This window comes from Cynocephalus volans, chromosome 10, assembly GCF_027409185.1.
Source record: "Cynocephalus volans isolate mCynVol1 chromosome 10, mCynVol1.pri, whole genome shotgun sequence".
NCBI classification, from domain to species: domain Eukaryota; kingdom Metazoa; phylum Chordata; class Mammalia; order Dermoptera; family Cynocephalidae; genus Cynocephalus; species Cynocephalus volans.
Genome location: NC_084469.1, coordinates 58,432,522 through 58,451,663, shown reverse-complemented (window position 1 = coordinate 58,451,663; position 19,142 = coordinate 58,432,522). Strand labels below are relative to the sequence as shown.

Sequence of the window (19,142 nt, the reverse complement as noted above, 5' to 3'; positions counted from 1 at the left end):
GAGTTAGGAGGCGGGAGCGGGAGGAGCCAGATTGTTGGTAAACGCTAAAGCACGCTCGGACGGCCCCCGGCTCTGCGCCTGCGCGCTGAGTACGAAGCCTGTACGCAAGCGCAGCTGGTGAGCGGAAGTGCCAATACTAATCGCACGAGGAGTGTCGGGATATGGGGCCACACCGTGTATACTGACGCCAATATGCGCGCTGAACCCGGAATAGAGTCTAGCCCTCGGGGCCCCGGCTGCAGCCTTCGGCACTTTGCCTGCGAACAGAACCTGCTGTCCCGGCCGGATGGCTCTGCTTCTTTCCTGCAAGGTGAGGACTTAACCCAGGTGAATACTGTCCGGACCACGTTAACCAGGTCCTGTTTGTTTTAGAGAGCGGCTGTGGTGTACCGTGCAACGGAGCGCCCCCCTCCCCGCGATACTAGCTGGTAAATGACCGTCCTGCACTGGTGCAGAACTTCTTGTTTGGGTGGATACTACTAGATGCGCCGGGATACACACATATCTTACGACTAGAAGGGAGAAGGTATCTCCACCCTGGTAAATGCCTCTTAGAATGAAACAGGGGCAGATCTCCCCCATAAGAATGAACATACCGGAAAAGGGAAATCTCACCAGGGTACATATCCCCCTTGACTAGATTCCTCCTCCACCTCCCACACAGACCCCTGGGTCCATACATCCCGGACTGAGGCAAATCTGTTTATTTGCATAAATACTCCGTAGACTGGCAGGTCACCACCATGGGCTTACTCCCTAGATCTTATACTCAACTAAATACTCCTCAGATTAAAGGTGAAGTGATGTCCCCACCCTGAATTGAGAAGTATCTCCTCCACTTCCACCCCACCGGTTGAGTACATATCTCTGTGATTGGGATTTACATTCTCTCCATATAAGTAAATATCCCCAAGATTGGGATAGGTACCTATTAGTTACCTATTGGGCAAATATCCCCTTCCCATAGCTAAATACCTCTCAAACTAGATTCAACTCCCTGGCCCTGGTAAATATACCTCTGGAGGTAGGCCTGGGGTTCACCCCTATAAATTCTTCAGTCTCCTCATTTGAGTATTACCTTCTACCCAGGTACATAACCTGCTTTCTTTCATTCCTTCATTCATTGGACATATATGTATTTATGCTTTTGGTGGGGAAGGGGGCAGCTGGCAGCATGGGAGTCTGAACCCTTATTCTTGGTGTTACAAGATGATGCTCTAACCACTTGAATAACCGTCCAGCCTGCTTGTATTTGTGCTAAGTACTGTTCTAGGCACTGAGGAAACATCATTAAACAAAACATAAAAAATCCCTGCCCTAACGGAGTTTACATCCTAGTGGGGGAGACAAATAATAAATAAAATAACTAAGTAAAATATATAGTAAAATGCTGTGGAGAAAAACAGGAAGGGGAATAGGGTGCGTTGGAGAGGGTTGCAGTCTTAAATAGGATGGTCAGGAAAGGCCTCACTGAGAAGGTACATTTGAATCAAGACCTAAAGGTGGTAGAGCATCCTAGCAGTTTCACTGTGTGGGTGGTCGTGAGAAGGAAGAAAGAAAGAAAAAAAAAAAAAAGACCTAAAGTGAAGGAGTAAACTTTGAAATTATCAGGAGGAAGAGCACACCAAGCATGGGGGACAGCAGGGGCAAAGGCCCTGAGGCAAGAATTTACCTGGCATGTGTGAGGGACAGTCGGGAGGCCAGTGTGGCTGGAGCAGTGAGTGGAGAGTAGTTAGTAGGAGAGGGGAGATCAGAGAGAGAGAGAAGGAGGAATGCCAATCATGTAAGCCTCATGAGTGAGATGACGGCTATTGGAAGTTTTGCATAGAGTAACATGGTCTGAGTATATTTTAACAAAATTTCTGGTTGCTCTTGTAGGGGGTTATGGAGAAAACGGGGAGATGATGGTTGCTCAGACCAGGGTGGAAGCGGTGGAGGTGGTGTGATTATGGGTGTATTTTGAAGGTAAAACTGACAAAATTTACATATGGTTTGGTTTGGGATATGAGGAAAAAGAGTCAGGGATAACTAAGGTTTCTGCCCAGATCAGCTGCAATGGGGGAAGATGAGGAGTTCAGTTTGGAACCTTAGGTTTGCAGTGCCAAGTAGACATCAGAATGGCAGTGTGGACTGGGCAACTGGACATACAAGTCAAATTCAGCAGAGACCCAAGCTGGACATAGACAGTTTGGAACCCTCTGGCTATAGATGGTATTTCAAGCTATTGATTGGATCAAATGATTATAGATGGAAAAGAGAAGAGGTCCTGTGACCAAGCTCTGGGCCCTACAACTTTGAGAGATCATGGAGGTGTGAGGAGCTAACAAAGGAAACTGAGGAGGAGTTGCCAGTGAAGTAGGGGAAACCAGGAGAGGGTCGTGACCCAAAGCCAGGAAAAGGCCCTGCTTGAGATGAAGGGCTGCTGCTGTTTCCATCTTACTGGGAGGCTGGGTCACGTGAAGGTTGATAATTTGGAACATGATGCTGTCGAGCTGCTGCAGTAGAGTGGTGGGGTTAAGGAAGAGAAGAAGAAGAGTTCTTCAGAAGCTTTGCTGTAAGAGGATCAGATAAATGAGGCAGAAGTTAAAGCTGAATGTAGGATTGAGCTAGGAGAGAATTGCTGGAGTTGTGTCCTCAAGGTGAGAGGAAAGGGATTCCTGTGCTCAAGCAGAATACAGACAGCTGATAAGTGGCAGGCACTGGAGTGGCAGGCAACACAGACACTGGTGTGGCAGAGATGAAAACCCCAGTGAGGATCTAGTTCTTCTTGGGGAACTACCCCCTTCAGAACAGATTCTCCTGTAGCTAAGTGCACCTCCCATGTGAGGGCAAATTGGGTTTCCTGGAAAGAGAATCCCTCAGTTGTGTAGCAGCTCCTCTTCCCAGGAAAAATGGCCCCAACCAGGGACCTTCCCAGGCAGTCCCTCAGGCTTAGCTCTCTTAATGAATTCAGATGCCTAAAGTTTTTTAGAACCTAATAAATAAGGAGAAGGGCAGCCCCTTCCATGTTCTAAAACCTCAAGGGCCATGAAGCAAGAGAAGTCCTTGGCAGACCCTCAAAAAGTGTGTTTGAAGCAATTTTGTTCTCAGAATCTCTGGCAAAGTTGTAAAAATGCAGAGCCCTGGTACCCACCCCATGCCTACCAAGGATGGCCCTCTTTGTTTTAATTAACTCCTGCAGTGATTCTGATTGCATGCCAGTATTTAGAAGCTGTGCTAGAGCTCCATTTTTTCACACTGCAGATGGTAGGCCCACTGCAAATCAGAATCACCAGAGGAGCTCTGACGCTCCCAGTGCCTGCACCCCACCCCTAAACAGTTAAATTAGGAGCTCTGGGGAAGGATCTGGGAGTTGGGGTCTGGTTTTTTTGCTTGTTTGTTTGTTTTTTAAGATGACTGGTAAGGGGATCTTAACGCTTGAATTGGTGTTGTCAGCACCGCGCTCTCCCAAGTGAGCTAATTGGCCATCCCTATATAGGTATCTGAAGCCGTGGCCTTGGTGTTATCAGCACCACACTCTCCCAAGTGAGCCACGGACCAGCCCTCAAATGTATTTCTTATTGGGGGTTGTAGTCAGAGAAGTTTCAAAGCCACTGTTCTAGTCCAATCTCTTCATTTACAGATGGTAACTGAGGCCTAGAGGGGTGAGTAAAATCACCGGAGCTTACAGAGCCAGGAGGAGGCAGACAGGACTAGAAGCCAGGCTTTTTATTTCCCAAGTCTTACCTCCCATACCCTATTCATACCCACTCTGGGGATATAAAGAGGAGTCAGGATTCACCCCAAATATTTTTCCCTTTCTCGGGTGTTTGCATTGCTGCAGAATTTGGAAATGAGAGCCTGAGGGACAAGAGCTGGGCTGGGGGAAGCTTTGGAAAGAGAAGTTGAGACCAGCTGCAGTAAGAGGGAGGAAGATTAGTTCTCAGGAAGAACTTTCTGTTAAAGTTAATATCAGTTAATGTCTGTTGCACACTCAGCATGTACTGGAAGCATTCTAAGTTTTACATGAATTGTGTCATTTAATCTTCATAAGAATGCTATGAAGTAGATACCATTGTTATCCTCATTTTACAGATAAGAAAGTAGAGGCAGAGAAATGAAGTGAGTGGCCAAAGAATCACTGCCAACAAATGGCAGGGGTGACATGGGGAGTCCTGGCCACCAGGCTCAGTACCTATACTGTTAAGTGCCAAGCCTTGGGCCCCAGAAGCAGGGAAGATGTGGGTGAGGCCAGTCCTGCTGTCTCCGCAGGTGATACCTCCGTCCTGGCAGGTGTGTATGGGCCAGCTGAGGTGAAGGTCAGCAAAGAGATCTTCAACAAGGCCACGCTGGAAGTGATCCTAAGGCCGAAGATCGGGCTTCCTGGTAATTGGGCCCAGCTGAACCTGCGAGTGCCTGGTCTGTCGGGAGCTTTCCCCAGCTCCTCCCTGCCTATTGTGCCCAGTCTCCGTTTCCTCTTCTCATCTCCCCTCAGCTAGTTCTGCTTCTGAGTCTTAGTTTCTGTCACTTTTCTCTCTGCCTCCCATTTCTCCCTCCCTTCCTCTCTGTTTTCTCTTCCATGCCTTCATCTCCCCTTCTTTCTATTAACCTGTTTTCCTGCCCTTATACCCTCTGTCTCCCTCACTCCCTATGGGCTGGACCCACTGGGATGGGAGTGGGCAGCAGCACAAGACATGGGAACTCCTAGGTTTTCCTCCCCCAGATGTCTCCCTTGGTGGGTGCTGGAGGTAGCGAGGGTGGAGTGGGTGGCAGTCAGGCCCTGCCTCCTTCCTATTGGGAATGTCATCCGTGCAGGTTCCTGCACCATCACAGGCTGAGACTGCAAGTCCCTTTCCAGAGAGCTTGGGTAGGATGTATGGAGGAAGGTGAGCCAGATGGAAGGGAAGAGCATGACAGCTTCCCCTCAATTTCCCCAGGCGTAGCAGAGAAGTCCCGGGAGCGGCTGATCAGAAATACCTGTGAGGCGGTGGTGCTGGGAGCGTTGCACCCGCGCACCTCCATCACCGTGGTGCTGCAGGTCATCAGTGATGCTGGCTCTGTATCCTTTCCCTCAAGCCTCCTTCTCCAGGAGGTTCTCCAGAACCTTGCTGATTGCCTCCCTTCTGATGGCCATGTACCTACCCTCTGCTAGCCAGAAGACCTCCAAACACTTGATAGGCACCAACTTGTTGAAGAATAAAAAACATAGCTTTAGTACTTACTATGTGCCAGGCACTGTTCTAAGTGCTGTATGCATGTTAACTGGTTTCATCCTCATAGCACATGAAACAGGTGCCATTATAATACCCATATAAGTGGCAGAGCCAAGACTTGGGCCCAAGCCATCTGGTTCTAAGATCCCAAGGACCCTGGCAGATGAGTGTCCTTATGTTCTCATGTCTCAGGTGAGGAAACTGAGGCCCAGAATGGGGATTTGGTTTGCCCAAGGTCACAGTCAGAAGGCAGCAGAGGCAGGACTCAACCCAGGCCTAACTGCAGAGCCTGTACCAGTGACCTTTGCTCTGTACCATGGATTTCAGGTTCTCCACGCTGGGGCAGCCCTGAGCAGGCAGAGCAGCTGAGTCAGGAGCTCAGCCTTGAAAGATCCCTTTGGTAGGCAAATGAGATTGAGACTGAGGACTGGAAATGGGTGTGGGGGGGGCGTGTCTGTGTGGGTATGTGTGTCTGTGTGTGTGGCTGGCGCGCGCGCGCGCGTGCGTGCGTGCGTGCGTGCGTGTGTGTGACCTTGGTGTTATAAGACTGCATTAAAACCAACTGAGCTAAACAGCCAGCCCAGGAAATGGGCATTTCTAGAGGGCTTCACTGGTACATGGCCCTGCACTGGGCAGGCACTTTATAATGGAGGTAGAGGAGATGTTGTGACACCATTTTATAGAGGTGGATACTAAAGCTCAGTGAAAGTGACAGAGGGTCAGCGACAGAGCTGTAACTGATTGATTCTAAACCTCGGACCCTCACCCACTTGCTAGGACTGGGGAAGAAAGATATGAGGAAACCACACAGAGCTGCTGTCTGGCTGCAGCCTGTGCTCTTCTTCTGCAGAAGGTGCACAGCCACACCCCACCCTTGACTGAGAGCTCCCCGAGGGCAGCAGCATCCTGCCAGCTCTACCACCTATGCAGTGGCTACCTATTAGATTCCAAGTTCTGAGTCTGGCTTTGCCAGTGCCTCTCCCATGTGATGAAAGGTTTCTTTCCCTCTGACTCTGTTTCCCTGAGATGCTTGGTACTTACTCCAGCATGTATCTGTTGAATGTAATCCCTGTATAACATGAGGAGATGGAGACTCAGAGTAAGTCACCTAATCAAAGTTACATAGCTGAGAGCAAGACCAAATCTGGAACCCAGGGTTACTTGATCCCAGAACCACTTTTAACCATTCTGCCATACTGCCTTTCTGTGATCAATTAGTGATGTCTGCCACAGGCATCACCAGGGTAAAGGGAGGCACAGATTCGTTCTGCTGGCCAGCCCTACAGTAGAAACTCTTCTTAACTGCTCCTTGTGGTGCTCAGCTCCTAGCCTGTTGCCTGAATGCTGCCTGCATGGCATTGGTGGATACAGGTGTGCCCATGCGGGCTCTCTTCTGTGGGGTCACCTGTGCTCTGAACTCTGATGGGACACTCATGCTGGACCCCACAGCCAAGCAAGAAAAGGTAGGTTGGAAGACCCAAGTGGCTGAAGGGTGGAGGCCAGACAGCTTTCTCTCTCTTCTTTCAGGTTTGGCTTCTCTGCGGAACAGTTGCCTTATGCCACCTCAGTCCCAGTTGGCAAAGCTCTGCTCTATTCTTCAGGGATTATTCAGCTGCAAGTGCTAGTAACCCAACTTAAACTTGCATAAGCAAAAAGCGAATTTATTGACTTATTACCACACTCAAAAAACAGAGATCTAACTAAAACCAGGACTTTAAACACCATTTGGATTTCCTTGCTTGATTTCTCATGCCTGCTTTTTTCTGCACGTCAGCTTCATTCTCTCTGGCCAGCATTTTTTTTTTTTTTTTTTTTTTTTTTTGGCAGCTGGCTGATATGGGATACCCAACCCTTGACTTGGTGTTACAAAACTACACTCTATCTGGCCAGCATCTTTTCTGAGGCTGAGACTGGCCCCTTAAGCTTTATACATCCATCTTAAGAGGCTCAAAAGCAAATAGGAAGAGAAAAGAGCTTTCCTCATCCACTCAGGTTCATAGTGTCCTAGGGCTGTGGTTATGAGTTATCTGCCCACTGTTGTAATGGTCACATCCAGTCAGGAAAACAAATCACTTGTGGTATTTTCTTCAGAGGGAATTGAATGCATTTACCAGCCCTGGGCTGAACCTGCGAGCTAGCTCCTGCTGTGTGCTGTTGGAGACGTCACAGTTGGTCCTGGTTGCACAAAAGATCTTCCACCTCTGTCCTGGCTGCCAAAGTCCAGAATCCAGCAGCTCTGTATGGCAATTATGGCAACTGCCACTGTCAGAGTGAGGGCCAGGATGCTTCTCTCTCCTCCTTCCAGTCTCCCACAAGATTACTGGTAGACCCTAACTGGCAAGGTAGCCTGGGAAATCTAGTTTGCTGGCTTCCAGCGCCTGCAGTATAGAGCATGGAAGGGTGAAAGGGAGGCTGAGATGGACCAGGTGAGGAGCATTCTACAAAGGAAAGGTAGAGCACTGTTACCTAGGGAAATGGAAGGGGTGGCATGTTGACAACAACTGTACTCCATATATAAGCACCTGGCTGTGGGAAGGGCAAGGCCTTGAGGCTGAGGGTCTGGAGTCCCCTCTTTGGGACCAATTGAGATTTTATCTGAGGAGAGCCTTAGGTCTTTCACCACCTTCTACCCATTGTACATAGGAGGCCCGGGCAGTCCTGACTTTTGCACTCGACAGTGTGGAACAGAAGCTGCTGATGTCTACCACCAAGGGACTCTACTCCAATGCTGAGGTACCAGCATGGGGGTGGGGGTGAAAGCCAGATCTTCCTTCCCATCCTGACATGAGATTTTGTCCCAACTCTGCCCAGGACTCTGAGAGTATTAAGCAGGGCCTCTTCCTTGCATCCTTGTCTATAAAAAAGAGAGAGTTTTCAGACTTTGTAACCATAGAAACCTTGGTGGAAATTCTATTTAATTATTTATTTTTTTTAAGATGACCTGTAAGGGGATCTTAACCCTTGTCTTGGTGTTGTTAGCACCACACTCTCCCAAGTGAGCTAACCAACCATCCCTATATAGGGATCCAAACCCGTGGCCTTGTTGTTATCAGCACCAGAGGGCCAGCCCTCTTGGTAGAAATTTTAAACGGAAGCCCAAGAGGAGGAGCTCAGTTTGAAATCAGGAGGTGTGGGGATCTGTAGGCCACCAACTTCCAGCTCAAAGGGTGAGCCACCTGGAATTCTATGTGTCTGAGGAACAGAGTTTGGAACAGTTAGGCCAAATGGTCTCCAAGAGCATTTCCATTCTGGACCTTCTATGAATGTAAGAATAAGTGGCAGTAAAGATTTGGGGTCTCTGATTTCATGGCTCTTAAGATTCTTTGGGGCCAAAGGGTCTGTGGCTCTAAAATCCTAAGACCTGTCTAAATCTGAGAGCTCTCAGTTTTCATAGGCTCTACAAGGTTGGGGTCTCTTCCAAGGTGTTGCCTGATACCATTGGTCTAAGGTCCTGTCACTGTCAGAATCTGATCCCTGAAGCCATGCTGTTTTCCCTCCTGTTCCCCTCTAAGAGCTTATGAAGTGAGAAAGAAGAAAATGCACTTGAAATAATCCCCTCACCACTTACCTCACCTGGGGTGGGGGGTGGGGAGGAAGTGGTAGGTTTGGGGGCTAATGGAGTCAAGTGGGGTTAGGGAACCTCTCAGGTCAGCTGGGCTGTGTGGGGGTGCAGGGCAAGGCCCCAAGCGCTGACGAGTCTCTTCCTCTTCCAGCTCCAGCAGTGCCTGGCTGCAGCTCAGGCTGCCTCGCAACACATCTTCCGCTTTTACCGGGAATCCCTGCAGAGGCGTTACTCCAAGAGCTGAGGCAAGCTGGGGCAAGCTGGAGCAGGGTGCCCCTCCCACTGCCACCACCCACCACCTCCAGCCTCAAGTAAACCAGCAGCCAGTCTTGCCTCTCTGTCCCTATGTGCACATGTGAGCTTGTGGTTCCATAGCTGCAGGGGCTCCTGCTGAGGAGGACAGAGCCTCAGCCCCTGACAGCCCCAGGCATGGGGGCATGACCTCTCCCTCTGCAAGGATAACATTAAAAGGAGCTCAATTTATTGACTGAATGAGTCAACAAAAGGGTACTTAAAGAGTTCATGGAAAGATTCGTACTGTCTTTTCAAAGTTTTCTTTTGGTGGCTGGCCAGTAAGGGGATTTGAACCCTTGACCCTGGTGTTATAATACTGTGCTCTAACTAAATGAGCTAACTTGCCAGTCCCTGATTCATATTATCTTTTAATTCTATTTTTCCATGAACATTTTGAAGTACCCTTATATTCATTTGTTCTAACAAATGTGATGAGCACCTGCTATATGCAGGCCCTGCTAGGTGCTAAGGAACTGGGAATGAACAAGAGAGACTCAGATCCCATGTTTGAGGAACAGTGGGGTGATGGGCAAATAAAATTGGTATTTGTCCGATGGTGGTAAATGCTATGAAAAATTAAAAAGCCGGGAACAGGAATTTGGGAGAGTTAGTTTGGGGAGGGTAAATTCAGTACGTCAGTCAGGGACGCCTTCCCATGGATGGGGACATCTGAAAGAGGAAAGACAGTGGGCTGTTGGATAACATAGGGGGACATCCTTCAGGGGTCAAGGAACAGCAAGGTGGCGAGTGTGGCTGGAAAGGGAGGAGATGGGATTGGGGGAGGAGCAGGTGCAGCATGCTCATAGGGCCTTGGTTCTGAGTGCTGCTTTAACCCACCCAGCAACATTGTAAGGAGGAGCTGTTATGACAGTCTCCTTTTTTTTTTTTTTTTTAAAGATGACTGGTAAGAGGATCTTAACCCTTGGCCTGGTATTGTCAGCACCATGCTCAGCCAATGAGCGAACTGGCCATCCCTATATAAGGATCCGAACCCTTGGCCTTGGTGTTATCAGCACCGCACTCTCCCAAGTGAGCCACGGGCCGGCCCTATGACAGTTTCCATTTTAAGATGAGAAAACCAGCTCATAAGCCAGCTAGCTGCCCAAGGTCCCCAGCTAGCCTGCAGTGGAGCAAAGATCCCACTGGGGAAGTCCAGTCCCAGAGCCCTCACTGTCCAAACAAAGCCCAGGGAGACACCAGCACATGCTGAACTGTGGTTCCCCATCTATAAACAAGTAGTTGAGGCTTGTTGGTGCTTAGTCAGGGATGGTAGCACCCACTAAGGGACGTTTGGAAATATAGGGGGCAAGTTTAGTTACCATTTGACTGCCCCTTTCCCCCTATCCTCCAGGGTATTTAGTGGGCAGAAGCCAAGGATATGTGAGCTTCCTGCAAAGAATAACTGTCCCACAGTTGGGCCACTTGCTGTGAAAAGAACTCAGAGGGAAACAGCAGAAAGCCATTTACATGAAGGATGTATTTAATCCTTATCACAGCTGGGATGTGAAGAAAGCCAGTCCCATTTTGCAGATGAGAAAAAAGCTCAAAGAGAAGTCACTTGCGCCCAGGTTACACAGCTTTGGAGGAAGGGCTTGGAACCCAGCCCTCTAATTGCTAACCACTACTGTTGTGAAGTGAACATTCTGTAATTTGGAAATCCTCCACCCCCCTGATTTACCCCCTTCTCCAGCTCTGAGGTCTCAGGGAGCACCTGGGCTTGCCCAGCACAGCCTCTTACCTGGCCAGTCCCTTTCTGGTCTCAGGTACTCCCAACCCCTTCCACCTTCCCACACACACAGACAGACACAGGTTTGGTTGCAAGAGTGTCTGGTGTTTAATCTTTCACATTGCTGCTGCTCAGTGCGTGGTGGCCAGGAAGGGGAGGAGGGTGTCCAGCTGCCTCCCGTTTCTGGATGCTGATGCCGCTTCCTCTTCAACCAGGATTCTCCACTCTGTGCCCATGGGTGCACTGGGCTGCTTGACTCTGGGTTCACAGTGGGTCACAGGCAACTAGGGTGGGTCTCGGGAGGCAAGGTAGGCAGCTAGGGTCACCAGAGCAGCCGCATACATGCACACGCCTAGACCGACAGCGAGGACCCCCAGCAGGAAGGCGCGGCGGGAGGCAGCCCCTGCCCCCTGGATGTCCCCCTTGGCCCAAGCCTTGCTGGTCTGTAGAGGCAGTGGACAGCAGTGACCCAGGCATCCCCTCATCCCCACCCTGCTTCCCACAATCCCAGACCCTTCCCCAACCCCTCCTTCACCCAACATACCTATTCATTCATATATTCTAAAAACAGATGTGGAGAACCTACTATGGGTCAGGCACAGTTGGGCACTGGGGATACTGAATGACTGATAAAAACATACATACATTATTATATGCCATTGTTCTAACACATTTGGTTCTCACAGTGACCCTGAGGTAGGAATTATTCACATTTTACAGATGAGGAAAATGAGGCAGAGGGAGGTTAAGTGGTTTGCCCAAAATCTTACAGGTAGTGGCAGACAGGATTTGAGTTCAGGTTCTAAACTACCACCCTGGGCTGCCCTCTAGAAAACATGCCTCATTTCACCCCTGCGTGTTTCTGTGTGGATCCTTTTCTCCATCTCCATGTGGCCCCCACTCCAACATGGCTCCTCTTTTGCTTTTGGTTTTTCTAATGCATTTTTCTCTTTTATATCCAGTCCCCTCCCAGTCCCACACACAAACTGACCTTCTGGGCCAGACAGAAGGCAGCGATGCCCATGGGCCAGAAACAACAGAGCATGGAGAAGACAGCCAAGCCAAGGTGGTCATGGGGTAGGAGTGGAGAGAGACGGTCACCCCCATCCCAGTCCGAGTCACTGTCGCTGGATAACGTGTCCTATGGGCAGAAGAGGACCTGGGTGGGCATCTCCACCCACCTTTCCTGCCTCACTGCTCTGCTCCACGTAGCCCCCAAAGACCAATACCTCCCCCCAAAACCTCCCCAGAGACACGGAGACAGAAATGCTCAAAGAGATGGACTTTTGACTTTTCTGGATTCTGGATCTTTTTGAGGGGAAGCTGTGGATCATGTCAAGAGAAGAGCCCCACAAAACAAAGTTTTGAGTTCATTTTCATGGGGATCACAGGTCCAATCATGGACACTACAATTGCTTTAACAGGTTAAGTGACCACAAGAGGCCCCTTTTGACCTGCAGGCATTTACCAATCTCAGAAAATTTAAACGTTCATTCAGGGACCCAGCTGGGGCCCTGAGGTATGGAGCTGGGGGCATGAAGCTGAACCCAGCCTCAACCAGGTAAAGAGCACACCAAAAACACCAGTTTCACACAGGTAGCCCTCCATAGCCACCACAATTGCCACGGCTCCCGCAAAAGCAACTAGTCTATAGCAGCAGTCGCAGTCACATCCACCATGCAGATGGCATGCCAGACTCAACTTCATTAACACAAAGAGAGGCACCAGCGGAGACCCATAAAAAAGGCCCTCTGTCCACAAAACACACCAGAGTAATAGAAGCAGCATCTGATTTACGATAGTGGAGGACTTGATCACACCTGTCTCAGTACTGGACAGATCATCTAGGCAACAGACCCACAGAGGAAGAGTTAATCTATCAGATGGAGAGAACAAATCTATGGTTAGAGGTGGGAGGGGGAGAGGGGAGATTGGATAAGGGGCATAAAGAATAAGTATGATTTGTAACAATGACTATGCTAATAAAATTTTATTTAAATTGAAAATAAAAAGTTCCAGGAAAAAAACAAAAAAAAGAGTAGGTAGGAAATTATATTTAAAAAAAAAAAATTCTAGGAAAATGTCCCAGAACTAAAGGATTATGAGTTAATCTTTTATACACATCAAAACTCATGAAACTGTTCACTTAAACTGTTCACATTTGTTGCATGCAAATTAAGCCTCAGTAAAAAGGGGGCTCAACTAAAAAAATAGACTCATTCAAATCTCAAAGTAGATTACAAATGATTTCTAACTAGTTGCTCTAGTTTGAATGTCCCCTGTAAAACTCCTGTTGGAACTTAATCCCTGTTGTAACAGTTTTAAGAGGGTAGGAAGTCAGCCTATGGTATTTGAAAGGTGGGGCCCTTAAGAGGTGATTGGATCATGTGGGTTGTGCCCTTCATGAATAGACTGACCCATTTGTGGGTAATGGGTTAATGGGCTGCCATTGATTAAAGAGTAGACTGGTGGCTTCGGAAGGAGACCAAGGGAGCATGGTAACACTCTTGCCCCCTTTACCACGTGATGCCCTGTGCCAGCTCAGGACTCTGAGGAGGGTCCCCACCAGGAAGAAGGCCCTCACCAGATGTGCCCCCTCAACCTTGGACTTCCCAGCCTCCAAAACTGTAAGAAATCTCTTTATAAGTTACCCAGTTTCAGGTATTAAAAGTGACGGAAAACAGACTAATACATTGGTAGCCCCCAGACAGCTGACAGAAGCGAACCAAATCCTTTCCGGAGGAAGGAACCTTCATTCTAGGCTTCAAAATAATTTTTCCTAAAAATGATTTTTCAATTACAATGAGCAGCATACAGTCAAAGGTAGTCAGGCACATGAGAAAGTGAATGTGAACGAGCAGAAGTAATAAGGCCCTCAAAGTCTTCAGATGTTGTATTTATCTATGTCAAAATTATGCTTACTATGTATGGCAGATTGTGTTTTCCAAAAATAGTCACAAGACTCCCATCCCACATGATGTTTTTATAGTGTGACTTTGATACTCCTCTCATCAACGGATGACGTCTGTGTCCCCTCCCCTTGAATCTGGGCAGGCTCGTGACTCACTTGTAATTAACAGTATGTGGTGGAAGTAATGCTACGTGACTTCCAAAGCTAAGTCAGAAAAGGTGAGGCAGCTTCTGCTTTGCTGAAACATTCATGCTGGGGGTATACGATAGTCTGGCCGCCCTGAAGCCGTCATGCTGTGAGGAATCCCAAAATAGCCCACAGGGAGAGACCACATGTAGAAGCACTGAGACTACCCACATGAAAACAGAAATACCCAGCCAGCCCTGACTGTTCTAGCTCCCGCTGCTGCAACCTCAAGAAAGACCCTAAAGCAGAACCACCCAGCTGAGTCCTTCCCAAACTCCCAACCCACAGAAACCATGAGATAATAATGACTGTTGTTAACTTTAAGCCACAGAGTTTTAGGGCGATTTCTTATATAGCAACAGTAACTGAAGAACTATATTTAAGAAATAAAAACATTATTTCTCATATGGCTGGTTAGCTCAGTTGGTTAGAGCATGGATACTGATAACACCAAGGTCCAGGGTTCAATCCCTGTACCGGCTGGCTGCCAAAAAATAAATGAAAATAAAAGACAAGTTTGACAGTATGTGCAAGGAATAAGAAATTATAATCAGTGACATTAACCTGAAAAAAAGAGACTGTGGCTGACAGAGGCCAGAAGTGCATTTGCTCTGGAGAGAGAGATCAGAGGGAAGACGATGAGCTAAAGGCCAGGGAATAAAGATGAGAGACAAACCTGAAGAGAAAAAGGTAAAGAACCCAGGAGAGATGTAGAACAGGAACAACCATAACTGGAAATCCCAGAACTAACACATGGTTGGGAGATGAGACTCCAGGCCTAGGGCAGAGACCTCCAGCTGCCAGTCTATCAGATGTTGGCCATAAGTGCCGGAACTCCAGGCCCTTCCCTTAGCTTCCACTAAGGCTTGCTGCTCCTACCTCAACATCGGGGGACCCTGGTTCTCCCAGGCCAGCGCTTACAGAGGGAAGCGGTGGTGACAGGAACTGCCAACCCCTCAGGGACTCCGCAAAGGCTGTCTCTCTCAAGGGAGATCCCAAATCAGGCTTCTGGGCAGGGAGCTCACAGCCTGTGCCCAACAGCAGAGGCTGCTGAAGCTCACGAAGACTAGGGCTGTCCATGGCTGGAGAGAGACTCTGGGAGGAGTTTCCTGGGGGTAGGAGGAAGGAAAAGACAAGCTGTAAAAGTCTCACTTCACCCATCCCCTGACCCCTGACTTTGGAGAGACTCAAGCAGAGACTAGTTAGTTCAACAACCCTCAGACCCATCTTACAGATAGGACAACTGAGGCCAAGAGTAAAAGGGGTTGGCCCAAGTTATGAAAAGAACTCAGGGGTCTGGACATTCAATTTGGGGTATCTCTCTCAGGCAAAAACCACATACTTGTTGCACACTTATCCCAAACCATGCCTTACATACTTACTGGCTCCATGAACTCCCCGCCAACACACCCATTCCGGTTCACACCCCCTCAACACTCATCCAGGCTCACACACACTTCCTCTGTACACAGACCCATCTCCCCGCCCCCGATCAAGGCTGGAACTTTAGTCCACACTCCCCCTTCTATGCCCCCCAGACCTGCACACGCTCTCAGTACCCAAGTCCCCTGCAACACATCCCCATCCAGGCAAGCCCAAGCCCCACTGCGCACATTCATCTCCCAAATGACTCTTTGTATACTTTCCCAAACAACATCAGCACCCAGAAAACACCTCTATGCCCTAAACCTCTTTACACGTTTATCCCAAATGACTCCTTGCGCACACCTAATCCTTCTAGCATCAGAAACCACACACGCACACAGGCTTCCCACATGTGCACCCCGACATTGTCCCCTGTTCCCATCACTTCCCTTGCACACCTGCCCCAAACACTCACCAGGTCCACACACTCCTGCCCTACTCCACCCACACCCATGACCCCACACAACTCCCCACACACCCACCAGCTCGCCAGACACTTCCTCGTTTACCCATCTTCCTTTGCACACCTCGCCCCATAACACAAACCCAGCACCCACATACACATACACACTCGATTCCCCCTGGGGGACCCCTAAACCTCCTGCCTGCTCTCTCTAAACCTTGACTGAACCATTGCCTCCCCATCCCCAACTCCAGGACTCAGGAGAGGGATGCTGCCCGCCACCTGGGCCCCTCACTCACCGCCCACGGTCATAGGACAGGACCTCCTGGGCCCCCTGCTTCGACACCCGCCCTGACACTGTCGCCCGCGGGGTGGGCAAACAGCGAATGCCGCATCCCCGGGCCGGCCCGGGAAACGCCGGGTCTGCGATCTCTGCTCAGTCGGGTCTCAGCGCCCCAGGCCCGCGGCGCGCGGGGGCGGGGATGAGGCGGGGCAATGGCCTCCCGGCTCCGCCCCCCGCGGTGGCCGGGGAGGAGGCCTTGAAGGCCGACGTCGGCGCGGGGGCGCTGGCCCGTAACGCCCAGGTGTGGGGTGGGGGTCTCTGAGACAGTGGCCTTTCTCCCAAGCCCTGAGCACAGGCCCACGCTTTGCTGATCGGTGGAGGGGGCTCCCCCGATTCCCCGGGGCCTTCCTGGCTTGGCGCAGCCTCCTCCTCCACAGCCCCGTTGCCCAATAATACCCAATAATGGTAACAGCAACTCTGGCTAACTGTGTGCCCTATTCTTAGTGCATTACATACACATTTACACATTTATTCCTCAGAACAGTACTAAAGGCACTGTCAATGATTGTCCTGTTGCCCGGGGAAGAAACAGGCACAGAGAGAGCATTCTGCTGGCGCATTGAGTGCAGCCTATGCCCCAGGCCCTGAGTTAAATGCTTTAGCATCATCGCACTTACTCTTCTCAGTAGCTCTGTTTTTATCCCTATTTTGCAGATAAACTGAGGCTCAGAGATGAGTGCTTACTTGGTCAAGGTAAACAACTGGTACTAGGACCAGCAGGTTATAATCCAGGGCTGTGTTCCTTGCTGACCCAAGGGAAGGGGAAGAAGCAGAGACAGAAGTGGGGTGGAGGCTTCTAGGAAAAGGAGGCTGAGGAGTGGGGCCCGGGGTGGGGTGAGGCGCTGATTATTAGGTGGTACAAGTGATGTTCGTGAGACATTATTTGGATCCACACAGACCTGGGTTGCTTTCCAAGCCCGTCAAGGCACTTGCTGTGTGACCTCTGCACAATGGCTTCACCTCTCCAAACCCCTATTTCTTCATCTGTAAGATGAGGAAAATACTCCCTGCTTCTTAGATGTGATAATGTACATAAAGTATTCATTGAATCCCCATATCAGCCAGCTGCCAAAAAAATTTTTTTAATAAAATAAAATAATAAAGTACTTAGATTGCATACGATAAGAAATGTCCAACATTTACCCAAAGCCTGGCAAAGTAAGAACTCTGAACATGTTTGATGATGTTAATTAATATTGTTATTTGTATTCATCTCCATCAGTCTAATTAGGGGAATCTCCTCGCCCTGCAAGCCTCCACCTCCTTCAGGGAGCCTTGCACTGGCCTCCCCTTATCAACTAGAGGCGCTCCATCTCATCAGACCAGAGGATTCCCCAGCCTGATGTGGGGCCAGCTGGAGTTCCCTCACTCCAGGACTCCAGGGCTCTGTGCCAAGAGTCCAGACGGAGGAGCTGGCACAGGCCCCACTCTTGGGGAGAACAGATGGAGTCTGCGAGTGCACTTGGCTCAGCCAGAGCTTTTGGCAGACTACAGAGGCATGGAGACCCACAGAGGCGAAGGTGAGAGAAAAGGAGGCAGGATTGTTTTGCTCAGGAGAGGTACCCTGTTACTATCTCCTTAACCTTGCTCTAGCTGTTTTTTCATATCACTATGAAACATATTATGTATTTCTTTTGTTTGTGGTTTGAATCCTCCCACATTTTAGTGTTAACTCCGCAAGGGTTGAGATTTAACCTCTTTTGTTCATTGCTGTGCCTCAAAGCCTAAAACAGTGCCTGATACAAAGTGGGCCTTCCTTACATATTTGAGGGTTGGGGGCATGAATTCCCACCAGCCTCAGTTTTTCACTGAGTCACTAAGCTCTGTGAGTCTCCTTGTCCTCCTAAGCCACCCTAGAGATTAATGCACTTCCAGCTAGAGCTCTCTGGCCACCACCAGCCTTTTATAGCTTCCCCAACCCCACCCCTTTCAGGAGGTCAGGATAGGCCCAGGCATCTTAGAGTTTGAGATGGGCCTGGATTATTAAACACCAGATTCCAGCAAGGATCATCAATGGAGGCTTAAACCTTTGAGTGAAAGTTTAGAGGAACAAGATATTTATTTCATCTCAAAGTATCTTCTCATAGATTATTTATCACAAAGGAAAAAAAAATAGTGGAGAAAACTGGCAGACATCACCTTAACCAGGTGATAGAAATTAATTTAACATCACCAGTAATGGGACAAAGCAACCTCATGTGCCTCCTGATATGATACACTGAGGAGGACACAACATCATTTCTGTGGTTTTCCTACCAAAAATTCATAACCTGTTGGAATCCTGTACTAGCCAGCTGGGAAAAAAAACAAAAAAAAAAAGCTAAAAATGCATAACCTGAATCTGATAATAAGAAAACAGGAGACAAAGCCAAAATGAGGGTTTGTGTAAAACCCTTGTATAAAGTAGCTGGCCTGTACTCTTCAAAATGTCAATATTATGAAAAAAACAAAATAATTGTACCGGCCAGCCACCAAAAAACAAAACAAAATGATAACAATAATAATAATAAAAAAAAGCTGGCTGGCATGTTCTAGATGAAAGGAAACTAAAGAAACATAACAAGTAAATGCAAAGTATGGCCAGTTAGCTCAATTAGTTTGAGCACAGACTTGTAACAAAGGTTTGGTTCCCTGTACCAGCCAGCTGCAAAAAAAAAGGGGGGGGGGAATGATCCTGGGGGAATAGTGACAAAGTACGTTATTGGGACAACTAGGGAAATCTGAATATAGGCTACAGATTAGATGACAGTTTTGTATCAATGTTAAGTGAAGGGCTAGCCAGTTAGCTCACTTGATTAGAGCATGGTGCTGATAACACCACGTTCAGATCTCTATACCAGACAGCCACCAAAAAAAAAAAAAAGCATAAATTGATATTGTGATGTTAAATCAGTACTACAATTATATGAGAGTTCCCTTATTCTTTGGAGAATTTTACTATATGGTGTTGTTCTGTATGCCCATCATAACTTAACGGGAACATTTCACAATATCTGGAGCCCTTGATGTCCTGCAAATGAAGAGGAGGTCCTCAAATTCCTTGCAGCAGGAACCTATTTAGGTGGTACCAGTAAAATTGCACATAATTAAAAGCTTTCCC

The 19,142-nt window shown here is 48.6% G+C and overlaps 2 protein-coding genes across 5 annotated transcripts; one reads left to right on the top strand and one right to left on the bottom strand.

The window, feature by feature from the left end:
• The first annotated feature begins 93 nt into the window (after positions 1 to 93).
• On the top strand, positions 94 to 9,612 carry EXOSC5 (exosome component 5). Its single transcript, XM_063111990.1, has 6 exons — positions 94 to 310; positions 4,252 to 4,365; positions 4,917 to 5,038; positions 6,515 to 6,655; positions 7,836 to 7,925; positions 8,906 to 9,612. Exons 1-6 carry the CDS (start codon positions 193 to 195, stop codon positions 8,996 to 8,998), a joined length of 678 nt encoding a protein of 225 aa, XP_062968060.1. The 5' UTR covers positions 94 to 192; the 3' UTR covers positions 8,999 to 9,612.
• A 1,246-nt stretch (positions 9,613 to 10,858) lies between these two features.
• TMEM91 (transmembrane protein 91) lies at positions 10,859 to 16,434 on the bottom strand. Of its 4 annotated transcripts, XM_063111689.1 has the most exons (5): positions 15,999 to 16,434; positions 14,751 to 14,980; positions 11,766 to 11,915; positions 11,319 to 11,400; positions 10,859 to 11,069 (listed from the first exon to the last, which is right to left on the bottom strand). In XM_063111689.1, the coding sequence occupies exons 1-4, from the start codon at positions 16,009 to 16,011 to the stop codon at positions 11,323 to 11,325; spliced, it is 471 nt and encodes a 156-aa protein (XP_062967759.1). In that variant the 5' UTR covers positions 16,012 to 16,434; the 3' UTR covers positions 10,859 to 11,069; positions 11,319 to 11,322. The 4 variants fall into 4 exon arrangements, with proteins under 4 accessions (XP_062967759.1, XP_062967757.1, XP_062967760.1 ...); XM_063111687.1 differs by lacking the exon at positions 11,319 to 11,400 and having other exon boundaries at positions 10,859 to 11,217; XM_063111690.1 differs by lacking the exon at positions 11,319 to 11,400.
• Positions 16,435 to 19,142: the final 2,708 nt, after the last annotated feature.